At 37.1% G+C, this 12,716-nt stretch overlaps 1 protein-coding gene across 1 annotated transcript in view; it reads left to right on the top strand.

Moving 5' to 3' along the window:
* Nucleotides 1-12,716, top strand: part of STK3 (serine/threonine kinase 3) — a 129,105-nt gene that overhangs the window by 21,752 nt on the left and 94,637 nt on the right. Inside the window, exons 5-6 of the mRNA XM_053951610.1 lie at nt 4,603-4,767; nt 5,196-5,363. Of these exons, the coding sequence (XP_053807585.1) occupies nt 4,603-4,767; nt 5,196-5,363 (333 nt within the window). The remainder of the gene's footprint in view (nt 1-4,602; nt 4,768-5,195; nt 5,364-12,716) is intronic.

The following is a 12,716-nucleotide window of genomic DNA, read 5'->3' as shown; positions in this document are numbered from 1 at the left end:
AACTTTAGTAATGGTACATTCAGTTCCTGCATCTAGATTATTGATAAAAATAGTGAACAAAACTGGCCCTAGAATTGAGGATACATCACTGGTGACAGGTCACCAGCCAGATGTAGCCCCATTCACTACAACTCTTTGAGCTCTGCCCTTCAGCCTCCAGCTCACTGTGTATCTGCTGATCTTGCAGAAGGATGCCATGAGGAGCAGCATCTTAAGCCTTACTTAACTAAAAACCAGTATCCACCACTTACTTTTTATTCACGGCGGGTGGGTGACCTTATCATAGAAAGGTATCAAATTAAACAGGACTTTCTCTTTGTGAACCCATGTTGCCAATGTCTGATGTTCTCATTGTTCTTTCAAAGCCTTTCAGTAGTACCTAGTATGATGCCCTCTATGATGCTCAGTTTTGTTGAAACTGAGATTAGACTAACAGATACATTGATTCCTGCATCTTCAATCATACCCATTTTGTAAATTGGAATAACACTGCCTAGCTTTCAGTCAGCAGGGACCTCAGCCAGTAATTTTTCAAGAACTAAAGCTAGTGATCTTACCTCCTTAGGAACACATACTTGCCTTTTGTTCAGACAGTTAATTAACTTACTTTTTCCTTAGAAGTGATATATTTTGGAATTCATTTATTTTGGGGTGATATTCAAACTTTAAATATAGACAAGTCAGCTAAAACAAGCCACCCATGATTTATTCAAATTGGTGTAAAATGCGCTGAATTTTCTTGTATGGAGTTGTAAATTATACGAATCATTGAATGGTTGATATTGGAATGGACCTCTGGAGGTCATCTGGCCCAGCCAGCCTGCTAAAGAAAGGCCATCTAGAGTTGACTGCGCAGGGCCATTTCTGCATGGTTTCCAAGGAGGAAGACCCCACAACTTCCCTGGGTAATCTGTTCCAGTGCTCAGTCACACTCACAGTAAAAAGTGAGCTGTTTAGAGGGAACCTCCCGTGTTTCAGAGTGTGTCCATTGCCTCTGTTCCTGTCACTGGGCACCACTGAAAAGAGCCTGACTTCATCCTCTTTGGACCTTCCCTTCAGTTATTTGCATACATTAAAAAAAATTCCCCATGAGCTTTATCTTCTCCAGGCTGAACAGTCTCAGCTCTCTCAGCCTTTCCTCCTGGGAGAGATGTTCCAGTCCCTTGATCATCTTTGTGGCCCTTTGTTAACTCTCTGGTGTGTCCATGTCTCTTATACTGAGATGCCCAGAATTGGACACAGCACTCCAGGTGTGGCATTAGCTGTGTAGAGCAGAAGGGAAGGATCTCTTGCCTTCCTACACCTCCTGGCAATGTTATCTCATGCAGCCCAGGATACCATTTGCTTTTTGGCAGGCAGTGTACAAAATACTTAAATAGCATTAATGTGTGCAAAAACATCTGCACAAGATGGTTCTGGTCTACAGGAACAACATAATGGAACTTTTAAAACAATGCTTAGTGCATCCAATGAGGGAAGAAATGGTGTATGTATGGCTCAGCTGCTATACTGCATAGTTAAGTAATGTTTCTGGGTTTAGAAGTATACATGTGGAGAACTTTGTAATTTATGTGCTTCCACTGTTATGCATAGATGGTATGTATTCTGCAAAAAGTTTAAATGGCACAAAAGTAATGAAATTAATGATTTTGAATTATTTTTTTAAATACTTTTTTTGTGGTGATTGCATGGTAATGTTCAATATGGCAGTGCATTATTTTCTGAAAAGGTAGTTTTGTCTAGAGAAGGTGAGTGTACTTTCTTCGCTTCTTATGTAAGACTGGAAATTCATTGCATTCTTCTAAATAATATTAGGTATTTTGTCTGAGTATTATTGTGCACGTACTTGGCCATGTTCAGCAACAATATAAGCAGGAGTGATTTTAGTGACTGCATCATGTTATATAGATGATGATTATATGAAGCACAAGTGGATAAATCTAGGATGTCTGGAGCTGGGATTGATGTGTCTTGGAACAGTGTAAATCTATTCTTCCTTCTTTCTTCCTGTGCTTTGCTGTTACTGCTGTTTGTGATAAACATGACTTGTGCTCTCTGCCTCCTTCTTAGAGGTGGTATTCACTTCTCTGGGCTTTTTTGACCACTCTGTGTATTTGGATGTGTAAATGCTTTGTTCTTCTGTAGTATTTAGCCATACCTAGAACTTTATTTTGCTGAGGGTCCCCAGATAGTGCATCAGGCTGCAGTACTCCAGGATTCTCTTTTGCTTTGCTGGATTCTCACTCCATAGCTTATTTGCCAGCTTTTGGTTCCAGTCTTCTGTTAGCCTCTCCTTTTGAGCTCTGGACTTTGCCACACAGCTACAAAACCACTTCTCGGTCTAGAGCTGATGATCCAAAGATCTCTATGTGGTTAATTTTTCAAGAACTAAAGCTAGAGGTTTACCTCCTTAGAAGCACAACATACTGAAGAGAGATCTCTGCTGTGTCCTCTAAGCACCATTTTTCATAATACTTGTTTCTAGATGAAAGTGGGAGGGAAGTTGTATGCTTATCTTGCTACACATTTGTTAGTGCTCAGGGTCATTTTCTGTTGCATGTTCAGAATTTGCTGCGTGGAAGGCTTTAGAGATTCGGGACATTGTATTGTTTCTGAAGTTGGGTGGGTTTGGCAAAGCTTAGGCAGAAAGTGTTATACTCAGCATGTCTTAAACCATTCAAGATACAGTGTTTAATAGCCAGGGTTTAAATTGCCTGAAGTGTGAGTCTGCAGATAATCACAGTTTTAGGGATTCACCATAGAATTTTTAGCTCCCATAATGAGGATTGTGTCTTTCTCCAAATATTGTTTTGACCATACTTAAGTTTATCTTACAGTTGATTTAAAGTCCCTTCTTGCTTGACTCCAGATCAGGTAGATGGTTTTACACCCATGGCACAATGCCAGGAAAGTTATCTTATTTGAGCTGTGTATAACAGGGTTTTCAGTTCTTCTGGCATGCAGTCCTTTGAAGCAGCATAGCAGTCAGCATAAAGTAGCACAAATAAAGGCTTTGAGCAGTGTGCTGCTGAATAGAAACACTGAAAAATCTCAGAGAAAAATGGTAGGCAAGGATTGCATAATGCTTAGCAGAAGCAGTAACTTCTTGGCTTGGAGATAATATACCACCATCAATTTAATCCTCTGCTTGCATAGGAAAAGGTTTATAAAAGTCTCTGGAACTCTTGGGGTATATTGACATATGCACTTTTTTGAACGCAATGCCAATTTGAGCAGCAGCTACTTTGCTTTGTCCTTCTTTATTATGCCATGAGTTGAATCCAGGAACTGTTCTGTTGGAAAAATAATTTGGCAGACAGGTTTGTTTTCAGCTAGGATCTGTCTGTTACAGTGGTTCAGTGGAAGAGGGGCTGAGACACCGTGTGAATTACTGCTGTAAGTTACAGGGATAGGAGGGACTGGAGCTTGGGACTGCTGTTTAAATAAATGTATATGTTACTGTGCCCTTGGGTTCCACACCTAGGTTTGTGAGACCAGAGAGAAGCTGCAACAGGGAAGTGGTTCTGTTTGTTAAATAATTAAAACTTGTGAGCAGCTCAGGTGCTGATAATCTTGCTGACTAATAATTTTCTTTTGTTTTTGTTGATTCATTCTTTTGGCTTAGAGTGAGTATTGAGTGGGTTTTTTGTTTCTTACGGGCTTTTGGTGGTGGTTGTTTTTTCGAGAGAGGTGTGGATGTCTACCAACACTTTCAGAACTGAAACTGGAAGGAATTGTTAGTGCTTAATTTATTTCCTGTGTACGATTGGAAAAGTAGAGGAAAGAGGGGAAAAATGCAACCCAGCATTGTAGCAAAATCAGAGTATTCATCCTCATTTTTCCAGTTTCTTGCATTTCTGAGAATGTGTGAAGTTCATTTTAGTTCTTATGTTGAAGAATCAGTGTACTGTAATTAACTGGCATTTCAGTTGTATGGATAGTTTCTTTGTATTTCCTTGAGCAATTGCATCACATGGAATGAATTATACATGTGTGTTCTTGCTTTTATTCGAGAACAAATGCTGATGAAAGCCTGAGAGGTGTTCCAAAGGGGGTCTAGTACCTAAAAAAGAGACTCTTGCTGTTTCTCTGATAACACTTGTTCAGGAGCTTATGTGTTCCTATTGTGTTGATCTAAGGCGATGAGGATAAACAGCTGCTAACTGATGACTTACTCAAGGATTTGTGTTACTTATGAAGCAAATAAAACAAAATATGCCTCAATTTTTTTTCACTCTGTTGTGTTTTCTTTGGTAATGAAATGTATGTCAGCTTTTTGCCAGTTGACGTCCAGTTTATTGTAGCATTTGTAATGGCATTTGACTCTGTGCTATATTAGAGTTAAGAGAACATTTTGACCTGCCAAGGCTACACAACATCTTTTTTTCTCTATAGTTGGCATTTAATAATTTTTTTTGTTCTTTTTTTTTTTTTTTTTTAGCTTTAAAATGGAAGTCTTTCTGGTCTTGGAAAGACCAAAAGAAAAAGAAAGTGAAACATAGTGTTCTTTATCATAATCACTATCAAATTATCGTGATTTAAATCAGTCAAATATATGGACCTTATATGTATACCTGAAAGTAGTTTTATGTTTTCTTGCAGCTAACAGAAGATGAAATTGCAACTATTTTGAAATCTACTCTTAAAGGACTTGAATACTTGCACTTTATGAGAAAAATACATAGAGATATAAAAGCTGGAAACATCCTTCTTAACACTGAAGGACATGCAAAATTAGCTGATTTTGGTGTGGCTGGCCAGTTAACAGTAAGTAACTGTGGAAAGATAATTTTAAAATGCTGTATTGCTCCCAACCTTGTTCTTTCACCTCTGTCTTCTGCCTTGAATTTTGTGTCTGAGCAGTGTCATTGCCACTAGTGGTAGTGACAGAACTAACATTCTTTATCATGATGATTATTTAATGTGCTGCAGGACTATTTAGTTTTCAGTTGTTTGTTTTTATAACCCAGTGTTTCAAGTGCCTGATGATCCCTTTGAATTTTAGTTGGAGGTTTATGATTATTGTCACCTCTTTGGCCTCTGTAGGCTGATGAGCTGAATTTGTTTGGTATTAATTTGAAGTCACTATTATTTGACCTTTGGGTGGATAATTTAACTTTTAAATATAGAATTGATATAAAAATAATCTGAAAATAAGCGTCTCTGGTTTAATTGCATAAATAATATAATTACAGGATACAATGGCAAAACGTAATACTGTTATAGGAACTCCATTTTGGATGGCTCCTGAAGTCATACAAGAGATTGGCTATAACTGTGTGGCAGACATCTGGTCCCTTGGTATAACTTCAATAGAAATGGCTGAAGGAAAACCTCCATATGCTGATATTCACCCAATGAGGGTAAGTGTGTTGGCGGTGTTTTTTGTTTGTTGTATTAAAAAAAGCAACCCTCAAACCCACAAAACATTCAAAACTCCCTAATACTGGAATCATAAAGCTGTACATTTATGAATAGAGATTTTAATACTAACAATTTTTACTTTCTGTGTTGCTTCCTCTTGACTCCAGTTTGCCTGTGTTTTGACACGTTTCTGTAAGGTTTCAGAATTCCTGTATCTCCACTTGAGAGGGAGCTGCAGCACGAAGCTCTTAATTGGCTTTGGGGTAATATATAGAATCTGTTTCATACTGCACTTGGAGATTGGCATCACCAAGAGTCAGTCTGCTTTTGAAAGGCAGTTTTGAAATAAAGGTGACCTAAAGAAGAATTCAGAACTGTCCTGTGGGAGCAGTGCTAATATTATTATTATTAGTTACACCTGGCAGCTTTTATTTATTAATGACTCCTAAGGTCTCTTTACTGAATTAGTTCACTTTTTGCAAAATAAAATGTAAATAGAATTAGTTACTTTATGAGGAGTAGCAGTTACAAGGGAATTACTTGGAGAAGTTAATGGGGAACAATGTTTATGTAGGGATAACTCGATGCTGTTAGTCATGCTGCTGTTATTTGGTAAGGAGCTATAGAAAGCTAATGCTGATAGCACCGAGCTTCAATAAACGTTCCATTCTTAAATTGTTTAAAACTCATTTTGAATGAAGAAGGCACTTTATGTCGCTTAAAGCATACCTTATTCCAGAAGAATCTTAGCAATTTGCCGTAAAATTGTCACGCATACTAAGTTATTTTATTCAGTTTTCTTTCGCTGGTGCCTCACGTATCAGAATCTTAATATAAAGAAACCACCACTATAGAAGGAGAAGGTACTGTTCATATACAATTACTGTAAGGTGATGCACCTCTGAATTCAAGTGTATTTAGTGCTATTTTTGTTTGTGGGGTTCTTGATTTTTGGTTGTGTGTGCTCTTTGGAACAGAGATGTTTCCTGAAATTTCTGCTAAAGCTAGTGAGTGATTTTCATTTAGAAACATCACATAATTTTGGAAGCAAAGTTTAATCGTTTTCCTGCACCATTTTTTTTCCATGTAATTAACGGTTTTAAAATTACAATTCAAACTAAAAATACTCAGGTGAAAGCTGAGAACAAAATAAGTATCTCTGAAGCTGGATTTTGATGAGAATTTAAGATTAAATAACCTCTAAAAATATTTTGAAGAATGATTGACAAATTAGCTACACTTGATCGTGTTGGGATTTTTGGTTATACTTCTAAAGAAAATGCCTTAATTACATCTGAGTAACATCACTGTATGTAGTTGCACCAGCTGTTGAAAGGTGAGGACTACATTATCAGAAGATTTTTATGTGCATGACAATAACTGCTTATAAATCAAAGGTCATTGTGTTTGAATGCTTGTGGATCTGTTTAATTCTTGCAATCAAGTGAATGCTATCAAAGGCCAATGTAATCTAACACAATTCTGCATTACATACAACATGTGTTCTTGTTAATAAATTACGTTATGGTTTTTAAGGGCTTGTATGTAGTTAGTACTCTTTTGTATATTTGATACCTCCAGTTTTTCTTAATTTTTATTAGTGAGTTGTTACAGTGGTTAACAAGAAATACACAGATTTAAGTTGCAATAGTTTTTCTGGTGTCATATGATACAGCTTCACAAGACTTTTGGCCATATGTAGATGCTTTGTTTTAGTTATGACACAGAATTGATACAGGCAAGCATGAAAGCTTGGGCAAATTTTCATTGCTTTTCCTAGATGTTGCTGGATTTCTGTGGTATTTATGTAAAGCACAATTTTGTTGCCTGGGAATGCATAGTGAAATTACCATGCACACTATTTTGCTGTAGGCTGGTTGGCACTGCCACAAAGGTAATGCACTGCCAGTAGGCCATTTCCTTGTCAACTGCATTTACAGCTTAATAGAAATATTACATGACTTCTTTAAACAAGTGTTTTGGCAGAGAGGAAATAGCAAATTCCATGCAAACAAGCATAGCTTCCTCTGCTTAACCACGCTCTGACTACTCCAAAGAGTTGTACTAGTTTCAGCTGGGAAAGAGGTAGTGGGGGGTGCAAAATGGAATTTCAGGTTGGGGGGGGGGAAGAAGAAACAGGTTTTTTCTAGTTAAGTATTCCTGTCGTAGTGTATTTGGGTGTGTCATCCGTGCTATTTCACACAGAATGACTAGGTTGGAAGAGACCTTCAAGATCAAGTCCAACCCAGCCCTAACACCTCAACTAAACCATGGCACTGAGTGCCACATTCAGTCCTTCTTTAAACACATCCAGGGATGGTGACTCCACCACGTCCCCAGGCGTACCATTCCAGTACTTTATCACCCTTTCTGTAAAAAACTTTTTCCTAATATCCAACCAATATTTCCCTTGGCACAGCTCAAGACTTATTTCACTTGTTCCTGCTGCAAACTTGTGTTCAACAGGAGCTGTAGTTGTTGCACTTGTTTTGAGGCTCAAAGGTCAAGAGCAGTTGCCAGCTCAGTAGTTTTAATGCTTTATTCACCTAAGAATTATGGACTGTCTCACATACTCGATGTCAGAGTCTTTTTCTGCTTTTGCTAATGATGAAAAGTAAAACTTCTGTATTTTCAGTGTTTCTTTTAAAAGGAGGAGTATTTTCAGGTAGTTGTAAAGGAGGGAAAAAATACAGATGTCCTTAAGGTTGCCCTAAAACATGGTGATACCACCACTAGAAATAGCAAGGAATTTACTGATTAAAAAAATCACTCAAACCTAGGTAATTTAACCCATCTAGCAGGGCTAAAAGCATGTTGATTGCAGTAGACTGCAGCACCCAGGGTTAATGTGGCCAACAGTGTCTGCAGTTAGCAATTTACAGTGGAGCTAATTAAAGGGGACTTCATTGTGGTTCTAGGTCAAGACTCAATCTCTTCCTCTGAAGCTGCAGTGATGTTTTAACAGCTGAATTCCCATGTTCCCATTGAGTGCAGCATATATGCTGTCCTGTAGTGAAATATTTATGTCCTGCCCCAGACAAAACTTAATTCAAACCATTAACTGTTTTGTTCAGTCACTCCTCTGCATGTGATATCTATCCTTAGTATTTCGAATTCGCTATTTTTAATCTGTGACGATAGCACAAAGAATGGACTGTTTTATTGTAACAGTTGTGATTTTGCTCTTTTTCTAAAAACTGGTAACATGCTTTTAGAAATATCCTCTGTCTTTGCTAATCAAACCATGATCTCAAATTATCATGTGAGAATTGTTTTTGGTGGAACATCCTTTAAGCTGCATAGTTTTCATATGATCCTTCTGCTGCTGGTATTTGGCTTTAATAACAAGTAGATTAGTAACACTTCATTATAAAGCTAGCCTTTAAACTTAAACATGGCTCTTCTTGAGGTCATTCTCTAGGCCACCCTTACTAAAATTTTTCCTCATGTTTATGCAATGATGTGATTAGTTATTCCTGAAAGGCTGAGATTTTTATGATCAATTTAAGTGTGGGCTGCTGCTGTTGGAGACATACTATCCGTAGCTGGGAGTTCCTGACCTTTCTGTTAAGCAAACACTAATATTTTTGTGGCCTCATATGGAGTTGGATAAAGCAGCTGATGTTCTGAAAAGTTAATGTGATAGAAACCTCCTAGAACTGGGCCAGAGAAGTTGTAGGAGTGTGTAGTGGACAGAGGAAATGGACTGAGGGGAGTTACTGCTTTTGTGCCTTTTAGACCAACTACAGGATGGTAACGTGTGTTTTATAAAATTTCCTCCTCTTTGCAAGGTGAACAGTTACTGACAGGTTGGTGTGCTTCAAATAAATGCTGGTAGCTCTCTTACAAAAGAGAAGGAAATAAAAAGACAAAAAAAGCCCAAACACTTTTCTTTCATGCTTATCGGACAGCTGCAGTAATTCACATTGTTGTGGAATGGAAGAAGATGGTGCTAGATGGGTTTTTCAACACTTCACACTATTGGTCTTTGTTTCTTTATGCTGAAGTTTGCTGGAAATGGACATGTGGGCATCACATGTTCTGCAGTGAATTGGAGGAAGCCAATTTGAACTGCTTCCATTTGCCTTAAGTTCAATCATGATATTTATTTTTCCATGACACTTACCCAGATTATCCATGCCTCCTGCTTAGCCTGTGTCATTTCCACTCTGGCCTAATCTGTTTGTAATAACCTTTTATTCCTGATGTATCTTATAACAAACTACAATTTCCCGGTTTTTTATTCTCAACATATTGCATTAAAACTGGGGATTGAAGTGAGAATTATTGCTCTGTAGGGCTCTAAGGAAAAAAGAGGTGTCATCTGGAGCATGGCAGTCAGACTGGGACCAGTTTTTCAGCCATTAAGAAGACACTTTTCTGTATGCCTTTTGTGCCAGAAATTGAGGAGAGGAAAAAAGAAAAAACACTTCTTTCTTTCTGTATAGTCACTCTTGCATTTTTCTCTCCAACAGATGGTGTTATCTCATTGGTTTCTGTTATTTTCTTTAAGAGTTCACCTATCTTATCTCAGCATTACTGCTTTTAAATTAGACTAGGTTTGTAAAACTATATGGTTTTCTTTTTTTAGTGCTTTTGCTTATCTTTGCAGAAGACTTTGAATTAACTGCTAAAAGTCCTTTACCTTTTAAGAACTTTCTATGAGACGCTGTTAATTTGTAACTTGATGTCTTCTTGCCTGCTGTGTCAAGATAGAGTGAGCTAATATTTAAAGAGTTTAAAATATGGATATTTGATTGTATGTTACTGTTCATTTTTTTACTACTCTTCACAATCTTGTGGAAGAATGACAGTGAGCTGTGATGTTTTAAGGTGCAAGTAACATGTGTTTGCTGTGGGGACCCTAAGGCACTGATGTGATACGGCTGTGACAGCAGAGGAATTGGAGGAGCATGTGTTCTGTTGCAGGGTTTTCAAAGAGCTGTTGTAAGACCTTTGGCCCTCTCTAGGCTTTAAATGTAATTTTTGTATTTGCTTTATACAGACCTAAATGCAGGCGATGGGTGCAGAGCAGTGGAATTCCTGCCTGTTTCCATGCATTTTCAACATCCATTTCTGCTGGAATTAGCGTTTAGGTGGTCACATGATAAGCTGGATCAGAAAACTAACCAAGTAACAAGAAGTAGCTTTCAATGATATTGTTAACAGGGTACTCCAACTAGGTGGGGACAAAAATGTGTGGGTGAGACTGGTAGAAGAAATAGGTAATCTGTTTTTGGACATCAACCAAATTGATTTAGGTAGTTGCAAAAGAGTCTCAGCTGTAATTTTATTATGATTGAAACTTAATAATTATTAAAGGAAACTGCAGAGCTTTTCTGAAGTTGACCCTTAAAAATGCTTATCCTAATGGACAAACTGGCATTTTTGTAGCTGTCCTAATTGTCCTTTGAGGCTTCTTCTGGTTGGGCATATTGATAAAATTAGATTCTAGACCTTTCATGGCTGAGTGTTCCCCTACAAAGCCTTCCTCCTTCTCTGCCTCATTCTGTTCTTCCATCTTTTAATGCTATTGCTGTGATACAGCTGAACTTCATGGGGGGAAACTTCCAGTGGTCTTCCAGTTTGCATGCAGCTGAAAGCAAGTTTTGATTCATAATATATTTGCCTCTGGTACTATTTATAGCTGAAGTTTCAAATAGGTGTTATAACTTTATTCAAGAAAAAAGAATAAAAAAGCACTGTTAACACCAGACTGTATTTTTCTAACAGCAGAAGATAAAGTATGTTCTCTGTGCAGACTGAGGAAAAAAAAATAGTTTTACAGGAATTGCTTTCTACATAAATCACCATGAGAAATACAAATCCATATTCTAATGGGATATAGAACATTTTTTCCTTGAGTGAGTAGTAGTAGTATCTGATTCAGATCAGATGCAGCTCTGCTAATACCAGTGTTGATCTGTATCTTTGGTAGTTTTCATTTTCTGTTCAACAGCTTTTCAGGATTGAACTCTAAGGAAGTGTGACTTACTTAAGGGTTATTAACAAAGGAAAGCTTTAAATTTTAATTAAATATGCTGGTGATTCAAATTAGTAAACAACCTGTCCACCTGCTCTGATCAAAATGTGAATAATTGCTGTGCAGGAATTGTTGTATGAATTGAAAACCAAAACAGATGAGGCAATACATAAAAAAAAAAGGTACTAAATGCTTTTTCATTCAAGATTTATTTTATTTGTCAAAATAAATGTATTCACTTATTTTACTTGTCAAAATAAATGTATTTACTTATTTATTTTAAATGAATGGTCACGTTTTATAGTGTGTTAACAGACCTTTTTGCCTGAACTGCTGGTGGTGTGTTAAGTAATTGCTGAGGTGCAGACCAGGTCCTAATACCCCGTTCATGATATGACTCCTTTCAACAAAGCTTCTGAAATAAGATGATAATTGTTGGGCAAACTAAAATGAGTGGTTGTGTACATTTTAACTGTGCATGTTTTCATTTTTTGTGAGCAAATACTGGAGGTCCTACCTAAATGAAATATTTGCATAGTTTGCGAGACTCTTAATATCTAGATAACAGATCTACTGATCACCAGGAGAATTGCTCTAATTGTAACAACAATTGGACTTGATAGCTTATTTCATCAGCTGCTATTCTTTAATTGGGTGTATGAAAGCATGTTTTTGATCGGTTGCTGTATGTACCTTAATGTGAGGAGACAAATTTCTAAATTTTCTGAAATACAATTAAAGCAAATGTTAACTATTACAGTAATGGCATTTTTTTACTAGATAAAAAGAGAGTTTTAGATAGTTTTGTCAGCTTGACATTACTTTTCATTGTGGTTGAGTTATTTTTAGTAGTGAATTGAAAACTAAATAAAGGGCAAATTGTGGTCCTGTTGAAAAATAATTTTCTGTCAAAGTTTCACTTGTGGCTTTTGGGCAAGCTGCTCATAGAGGTGCAGAGATCCTGCTCTGTAGATTTTTTTAAATTCTTTTTCATTTCAAAGTGTGTATAGTTCTCCAAACTCAAAGCTACAATTTATGATTTTAGTTAAAATATGTTTGGTGTTCACTTATCTATTTAAGGTGATTTCAAGTGCTATCTTCCTTAAGCTCTTATTCTTCGTGGAAACGCTAGTCATAGATACAGACAGAGTACCCTTTGAACATAACTTCTTTTTTAATATGTAATGCCTGCAGGATTAATGCAGGCAGTAAATTTCCAAAGGATATAATTTGCTTATTTGTTTGTAATCAGCCCTCCTATGGATCTGCTGTAGAGGTGAAGGGGAAAAATTTTCATGAGTGAGGAAGTCAACCCAGGGAAGTGCTCTAGGGGTATAGTCTAGTTTCTTGTGATACAGAAATATAATTT

Source organism: Vidua chalybeata, chromosome 1 (assembly GCF_026979565.1).
Source record: "Vidua chalybeata isolate OUT-0048 chromosome 1, bVidCha1 merged haplotype, whole genome shotgun sequence".
Taxonomy (NCBI): domain Eukaryota; kingdom Metazoa; phylum Chordata; class Aves; order Passeriformes; family Viduidae; genus Vidua; species Vidua chalybeata.
The sequence above is the reverse complement of the archived record's forward strand: the minus strand, read 5'-3'. Positions and strand labels throughout refer to the sequence as shown.